This window comes from Oryza glaberrima, chromosome 6 (assembly GCF_000147395.1).
Source record: "Oryza glaberrima chromosome 6, OglaRS2, whole genome shotgun sequence".
Classification (NCBI taxonomy): domain Eukaryota; kingdom Viridiplantae; phylum Streptophyta; class Magnoliopsida; order Poales; family Poaceae; genus Oryza; species Oryza glaberrima.
Window position 1 is genome coordinate 11,230,514 of NC_068331.1, and position 8,734 is coordinate 11,239,247.

Consider the following 8,734-nt stretch of genomic DNA (forward strand, 5'->3'; position numbering starts at 1 on the left):
TGATGCTACATGGGAAGATATGGAAGACCTTCAACACCGCTTCCCGAAGGCTCTGGCTTGGGGTCAAGCCAGCTTTCAAGACTGGGGGCTTGTCAGCCATCCTTCGGTAAAGGCTGACGAACCCTCTCTAAAGATCACTGAAGAAGAGACGTTGCCGGATGAGCTACAAGGCAGGGAGCCAAGCCAGACTCAACCAAGGCAAGGACGATCAGGCCCAGTTCGGCCCAGGAAGAAGAACCTCAAGTATTGCGGCCCGAAATGGGACAACGAGGGAGGGCGCGCGCACGTGATCGACAGGAAGAGGCGTGCGTGAGTTGGCATTACGTGAGCTGGCTGAACTCTGGCTAAAAACTCTGTAATAAAAAGGACAACGAGGAGAAGGTTTCGGTAGGGTGGTAGAACACGATTGGTGGTGATGGCGGTGGAGGCTTGATCCTGTTGGATCGAGAACTTGTATCGTGTTTCTTCTTTTCAATACAAGCAACTACTTATTCCTCTCAAATTCTTTCCAATTTTCTCGCTAGACCTCACACGCCTCCGCCTCCATGCCAGGCACGCTCGTGCCTCTCCTCGATGGCGAGCGTGTGTGGGAGAGCGGGCCAGCCGCCGCAGCCCGCGGCCGCACGGTTCAGAAGGGGAGGGAGAAGAGAGAAAGAGGAGGGCAGTTGAGGGATCTGACAAGTGGGCCCTAGCTTTGTTAAAGAAATGTAAAAATAAAAGAATTGCTGACTGGGCTGCCACGTAGACCAAAACAGTTTGCAAAGCTGCTTGGGGGAGATTTCATCCGGTATCAATAGTTAAGGTGAAAAATAACTGGTTTTCAGGTTTAGGGGGTAATTCGTACTCACTCAATACTTCAGGGGACAATTTGTACTTTTTCCTTAAGAAAAATATATGACTGAAACATACATCACATATATATAGGTTCATAAGAATAGCACAGTGTAGGGGCTACCGGCCGGTGTGTCTAGTTATTAGAGCCTTCCCTTCAAGGAGACAACAATGACAGGGTACATAGCCCTTCCTTTCTCAAGATGCTTGGCAACAACGGGGACATACACCTGGAAGAGCTCGTCAACGATGGACTCGCCGAAGTGGTCCGTGATGAGCGGCTCGATGACGGCCCTGATGCTGCAGTTCGTGATGCTGTCGGCGCTGCGGGCGCAGTCGACCACCGCATCACCGTTGGACTTGGAGTCGTCGTGGGGGTCCCAACTCGACTCGAAGACGCCCGTGTGCTCGACGTCGAAGAGCCCACTCTCCTCGATCAGCTCCGTCACCTCGTCCACCGATGGCGCGTAGTACGGCAGGTTGAAGGTGGTCAGATCCTCTTCCTTCATGCGCCCCTGTTGGCACAAGATTTTACACCTCCTTATATAATTTCAAATCAAAGGAATTCTGAATGGGTTTGAAGGAAAGTATCACCGCTAGAAAAACGATTTTTCGCAGCGAGGCTTATAGATTTTACAGGCGGATCTTATTTTTAAACTGTGAATATCTGACTACGAAGTTATATACAGAGGGATCCAATTTTCCACCACCTACAAAAATCATTGATTTTCGCAGACCTTTAGGTACATGCGGAGGTTATGGCCGCTTGCAAAAATGTGTTTTGGCCGTCTGCAAAAATAATTTTTCTAGTAGTGAATTTGAACTAAATATTTATCAAATAAACTGCATACGATTTGTGCATGCGCTCCAAAGAAGTCTCTAATACTTGATCCTGTATTTATTTGACATTGTGGCAATTAAGTTTAGATCTTCCGGCGTCAAATAAAAAGTAGGACGGGAAACTATGCTAAATACCTTTTGGACCAAAATTTGGAGAGCTTCGGCGAGTAGTTCCCACATGGTGCCGACGTCGCCATGCGCCATCATTTGTGAGCTCTTTCGGCCTAGGAATGTTAGCACCATGTGGCCACCACTTACGAGTTCCTCTGAGCGCAGTGCAAGGAACAGTGAGAAGTCCTCTTTGAACTTCTTTTGGAACAATTTGATGACATGTGATGGCGTAGCCTTCCCGATGTAGATGTTGCCTTCATTCAGATGGACGCCACTTGAGAGCTCTTCAGGGACCTTTCACCATGGATTTTTTTCAGGGAGGATTATAATGTAATGCTGATCATTGATTTATATAATGTCAATATAAAAAGACAAATATTACATATCACTACCAGGAAAACCATTTGTGGAGTAGTTGCTAACTAATTTATATAGGCGGATCTATAATAAATAGATTATTAACCGCCTGTACAGTGGATCCACAACTGCTTGTGAAAATTTCTGATTTTTCATTTTTCATGGGAAAAACCTAAAAAAAATTTATAACTTAGTGAGCATTTATACAGCAATAATTACTCACAAATCACACGATTTTTCATGCGAAATATAGAATTCAAACCGATATCCTCTCATTCACGTGTAGGCTACTTACCAGTTATACAGCATTTCAAAACTATGGGAGACTTTATGTCCCAAAAACAACTATCTTAACTATGGTTCAAGTCCTCAAAATCAGATTTAAAATGGGTTTTCTATGAATTTTCAAAGTTTCGACATCATAAAGAACCGCCTGCAAAAATACCTTATTTTCAAAAGAAAAAAAAATGATATGAGAGTTTATAATATATATTTGGCCAGCTAAACGATCTCAAACGATTTCAAATTTGTGAAGACTGCACGTTTAGCTACATTTAATTTGTCAAATACATGTTGTGTCTGTGTAGTGGTTCGTGTGTAGGGGCCCCCTTCCCGTGAGAAAAAAAATGTTGTGCAGTCATATAGGCGATCGGATTTCCTGTTGCATTTTTTTTTGTCAATTTTGGGATAATTTGATCATATGCAGTGTGTACCTTGGAGCGCCACATGAGGGCGTAGGAAGAGTGGAAGAGGTGGACACTCTGGCAAGGGAAGAGTCTAGTGTAGAACGATCCTGGTAGACCAGCGATGTAGTATGGTGGCTCCAACAATCCCTCCTTCGGGTCAGCAAGCTGCTTGAGATGCTGCAGCGACCGGAAGACGTAGTTAAAGTCATTGCCAGGTAGGTCATTAAGGAAGAACTGTAGTTCCGTCTTTTCCGGGTAGCCACTAGTGGAGATCATGCCGATCACTCCCGACACGACTAGCAGCGTGTTGGGACCCGACGAGCAGCCGAGGTCAGCGATGACGATCTTCGCCAGAGCTGGAGAGGATAGGGACGCAAAAACCCCCTCTATTGCCTTGCATAGCACTGGCTTGGTCTCCATGATGGCCTTCATCTGCAGATCATCGAACAGTAAAATGAATAAGAGCTAAGATCAGCAAACTAGCAAGCGTATATATGTATGGAATTGAGCAGAGAACTACAGGTAGCCTGGAATTAGTGGCATAGCTGTCACTTCCATCGCCTCCAACCATGTGTAGGGCTCGCTCTATCTCCATATGGCTCTCGCTATCTTTGGCTGTTTGACCCTATTAGATTTCCTGCTCTCAAACTCCTCCATGGCCCGTTTTATATAGAGAGATGGAGCGAGTATCTTCTGCTATTATATTGTACCACTTGGCAAATTTGCATCAACCTGTGCATCCCCACGGGCATACGGGTAATTTAATTAATTTGTATCAAGCATACTTTTTTGATATGTAACAAAATATAATATACTCCCTTCATCCTAGAATATAAACAGTTCTAGAGTATTTCACAGGATTAAGACAAAACTAAAATTAAATAGGGAATTAGTGGCATGAGAAAGCAGGAAGATAAATTAAATGGAAGATGGTTGTGATTAATTGGTTAAGAAAATAAACTAGGTAGAAAAGTAGTTTTATTTTGAAATAAAATTTGAATGTTAGAATTAGCTATATTGATTATGGGACAAAGGGAGTAGATTCTAACCAGGTAATATAACGTATATATATGTTTTCAGGTTTCTTCAATTAGTGGCATGTACGTTGGTTTGATTATTTTCTTTGTTAATCATATCGTGGACTTTGGATATATATAAATATGTATATAGAACTTGAATGGAACTCAACATATTAATTGGGGACTCAAATCAACTCGATGGATGTGATATTTTTTCTTATTAATGTGGAAACTTTTAACAGTTTCTGTTTAATGTATGAATTCTATAATGAATATATTTCCCCCGCACTTAAATAAGCGCAAGCTTAAAAGAACATCATTCTCAACATGAGATCAATTTCAATTCTAAAAAAAATGATAGGTTATATGTATATAAAATCATTTCACACCAAATTTTAAATTTTAATGTTTTTGAATCAAATTCAATAATGTAATATTGAATGCCAATTTCAGCGCACGCTCTCTCTCTCTCTCGGTGTGTTTTTGTAGAGTTTTCTTCAAATTTGGTTCAAGTTGATTTAATTCTTTTAATATAAGAAGCATATATAATAGAAAATGGTTATTTTTGTAATTTCCCTTATGAAATTTCTTTGAATTTTGATTGCAGTCATTTGAAAATTTTAATTTTTCTTTTCAAATTTAGGGTCAAAAAAATTTGTTCCCTTCATTTTTTGGAACTAAAGTTTTTTAACTTGACAAATTAAATATGTTTTATAAGTTCAGACTTGAGTGTTAACCCAGAACATGCGTTCAGACTCCTACAAACCTAGTAATAAAATCATAGCGGAGTGAGTGTATTTTTAAGTATTATCATATCGCCCCCTTAAAATTATATTCACTATACATGCATATAATTATACTCCCTCCGTTTCAAAATATTTGACACCGTTGACTTTTTAGCACATGTTTGACTCATTCGTTTTATTTAAAAAAAATTGTGAAATATGTAAAACTATATGTGTACATGAAAGTATATTTAACAATGAATCAAATGATATGAAAATAATAAATAATTACTTAAATTTTTTGAATAAGACGAATGGTTAAACACGTACTTGAAAAGTCAACGGTGTCAAACATTTTGAAACATTTTGAAATGGAGGGAGTATTACTCTTACTCATATAAGTACATGCAGATGCAGCCATCGACGATCGACACATGTTGTATTTGAATATACATGAACCTGACTTATATGTTTAATTTCCTAGGCATGCAACACATGTTGTTGTAACTCAGTAGAATTTATAATATGACTAATTAAATTCATAGTAGATTTAATTTAGTAGAACAACTCTTAATGGATCCAATGGTCATTTCGGATTGCTGCTTAATTATAAAATGCGCCATGCCAATTAATTCATTGGTAACTCGATCCTTTGGCAGAGTTTGGATTACAGCCAACTTATGAGCACAAATCAATGTCATAAACTAGTGCTGTTGGTATGGACAGAACGGTAAATTAAGAACCAAAATGGCCTTCATCATTAATGCTTCAGATTAATCAGAAAAATGAAATCAGACCATAGACCACACGAACTTTCAGGAACATGGACACATGTGTCAAGCATACTGTCTAAGTGCAAAATTAATTCCTTAATCATTTCATTATATTGTCATCAAGACAACGATCCGAGCAGTTGGTCGACATCCCTTCATAATATACTCCCCACATTATATTATGATACACGGATATACTCCCCACATTTTATATTATTAAATTTCTCCAAGTTTTAAACATATTTATAAAAGACATAGCAATATTTACGACATAATATTAATTTGATTGAATTTATTTACCTCAAAAATCTCAATCTAATATTAAATATATTTTAACATTTTATTTGTTTCGTGTCGAAAATATTAATATGTTTTTTATAAATTTAATTAAATTTAAAGAAATTTGTTTTGTATAAATATCAAAACGTCTAATAATATAAAATGGAAACATATAAAGGGAGTAAACTTAGCTCACCCCTTATCCACTTGTTCGAGATGGGACTATCTTGTTTTGAAATTCGGTACTCCCTTCGTTCTAAAATATAATAACTTTTAGCACTTACTTATGTTAAAATACAACAACTTTTCCACCAACATTCTTTTCCCAGCCAATCACAACTCTCCACCATTCATTTTTCTCACATACCTTCACTTCTCAACCAATTATAATATCTTCCTATTTAATTCTATCCACTTTCATAATAACTGTATTTAACTCTGAAGCTTTTTTTATTCTGGGATGAAAGGGTAGTAATTTGTACAAGTAAAACAAACCTATGATTAGTATATCACGGGAAGATGACATCCTAATTAATTAATCACAGGCAGATGCACTAGCTAGTCCAAAACGTACACATGCGTGAAGTTCCCATTCGTACGTAGGATAGCGCCATCAGCTGGTTCGATGGAATCGTTCACGGCTTCACAGCATGTTCTGCGACAACGAGATTCTGTCAATTAATATTGTGTTAGTTTTCCTTCTGTTTGCTGATGGTTCGGTGATCTGTCTTGTATCTTTTTTTAGTTTGTAGGAAGTTTGCTTTAACCGGACGAGTTGACGGTCTGCCCTTGGGATCCTGGGATTTCACACCTTCTGTTTGTTTATTTTTTCTTAATAATGGATTAGCCTAAACCTTCTGTTTGTTTATGATGCTAGTTTTTTTTTTCTTTTTAAACAATGCTAGTACGTATCAACTCTGCAGCGGATGGTTGCTAATTAAGCCCAAGCTAAGTACTCAATGCTCTATACCCTTCTGCAAATACGTGCCGGCGAAATGCTGATCTATATCTTTTAAAAATGTACTCTTTTAAAAAAAATAGCGATGGTGGTGGAAAGTGGTGGATCTGTTAACCACCCTCACACCACCAACTCTTCATGTAGCACTACTTCATCCGTTCCAAAATATAACAACTTATAGCTTCTAAAATTTTTCAAAAAAACATTATTTTGTACCTATTTTTTCTTTCAATCAATCACTAACATAAACCACTAAAGTTTTCCACCTACCTTGTTTTCTTAATCAATCACAAATTCACAATCTTCGTTCGTTTAGTTATACTGGAAAAAATATCCGTGCGTTGCAACGAGTGAAGACTATTTTAATCTTATTACTGTTATATGATTTAATTAAGGTGAAATTCACTGTGGGAATTTGCTTGGATATATATTTCTTTAGAAAATTATGACCTGCGGTTAAGAGTTTAATCGTCTCAAGTTAGCATACAAGTTTTTTTAAAGAGATTTATTATATGACTCCTTAAAAAGCAAACAAACTTAAAAACCGTCTCAAATACGGATATGTATTTTCAAAAGTGAACGAACTTAAAAATCAACTTGTATACGGATGACGTTCTAAAGTACCGGCAAATACATCTTTAATTTTTATAATAGTAGAGATATATTTTTTGGAAAGAAAAAAAAAACACAATGTAAGATCAAAACATCCACATGTCAGTAACAAATACTCCTATATATGATGCCTCCATTTTAAAATATAACAATCTAGTGCTGGATTTGATATCATATAGTACTACGAATCTAAACATATAGGATATGTCTAATTTAGAATGAAGTGAATATATATTAAGAGGTTATGTATATAGAAAATAATGATAAAATGATTTAGTAATAATTTTCTCTAATTAAAATTTCATTACAACATACATATGATATGCTAGTAATAATTTACATATGGAAATTAAGAATTCGCTACAACTAGTTTAGGACTTGACTGAGGAAAGAGAATGACTATATACTACATACGATCGTGCTTGTCCTGTCCTACCAACATACGACACATATAAACTTGTTTTTGACTAGGTCCGTTTGAATGGTAATGAGATCTGTGATTTTTTTTGTTGGACATGTGATCCTATATACTCCCTCCTTCCTTTGACGCCGTTGACTTCTTTACGCCGTTGACTTTTTTAAACATGTTTGACCGTTCGTCTTATTCAAAAGCTTTTATGAAGTATGTAAAACTATATGTATACATAAAAATATATTTAATAATAAATTAAATGATAGGAAAATAAATAATAATTACTAAAATTTTTTTAATAAGACGAACGGTCAAATATTTTTAAAAAAGTCAATGGCGTCAAACATTTTGAGATGGAGGGAGTGTCTGATAGTTGAGTTGGATGTATAGCACAGCTCGTGATGAAAGGTAACTGAAGGGCTGGGGCTAGATCCCTACCCACGCAAGGGCCCCATGAAAGCAACCGATTTTTAGTGTTTAAAAGATAATTCCACCCTTCGTCTTATTTTAAGTGCAACAATAAGTTTTCATGTCCAATTTTAATTGCCCGTCTTATTTTTTTTATGATTAGTATTTTTATTGTTATTAGATGATAAAACATGAATAATACTTTATGTGTGACTTATGTTTTTAATTTTTTTAAATTATTTTAAATAAGATGAACGATTAAAGTTAAACATGGAAAATCATGCTTGCTATTAAAATGTGACCGAGGGAGTAATTAAGTTCAGGAATAATACTGCCAGATTGGTGCCTGTGACCGTCTCAGAAGTATCTGTCCTTTGGTGCCAAGGAAGTGCTAACTACTCCGTAGATCAGTCAAACAAGCTTCTGCAAACGATGTTATATTATTACCATATCTTTAAACTATCCAACGGTTTCTGTGATGATTGGAAGCAACTGATAACAAACATATGGTACACGTGTTGGCTTGGAAACGAAGAAGGGAAAATAAGACATTTAACATTGCTTTCGTCACAACTTAGCGGAGCTATATTTTCATAATACACTAGAAAGTAGGCACGTCCGTTGACGCGCGTGCTATTTTATAGTCTGTGTCTTATTTAATGATTTTTTGTTTCGGGCTTAAAAAAAATCTAATATAAATTGCTTCCTGCTGATAAATGGATG

General features: G+C 36.8%; 1 protein-coding gene across 1 annotated transcript; it reads right to left on the bottom strand.

Annotated features, from left to right (window-relative positions):
* Nucleotides 1-974: 974 nt before the first annotated feature.
* LOC127778055 (anthranilate O-methyltransferase 2-like) lies at nt 975-3,420 on the bottom strand. The gene is made up of 4 exons (XM_052304697.1): nt 3,346-3,420; nt 2,853-3,257; nt 1,807-2,076; nt 975-1,346 (listed from the first exon to the last, which is right to left on the bottom strand). The coding sequence occupies exons 1-4, from the start codon at nt 3,418-3,420 to the stop codon at nt 975-977; spliced, it is 1,122 nt and encodes a 373-aa protein (XP_052160657.1).
* Nucleotides 3,421-8,734: the final 5,314 nt, after the last annotated feature.

What these genes read in the sequence shown, in the direction of transcription:
- LOC127778055 (XM_052304697.1), bottom strand. Translation starts at nt 3,420, where the DNA reads ATGGAGATAGAGCGAGCCCTACACATGGTTGGAGGCGATGGAAGTGAC. An exon ending in CCACTAATTCCAGGCTACCT is followed by an intron (nt 3,258 to 3,345) that starts GTAGTTCTCTGC and finishes GATGATCTGCAG; the next exon opens with ATGAAGGCCATCATGGAGAC. An exon ending in TCCAAATTTTGGTCCAAAAG is followed by an intron (nt 1,347 to 1,806) that starts GTATTTAGCATA and finishes TTGTGCCAACAG; the next exon opens with GGGCGCATGAAGGAAGAGGA.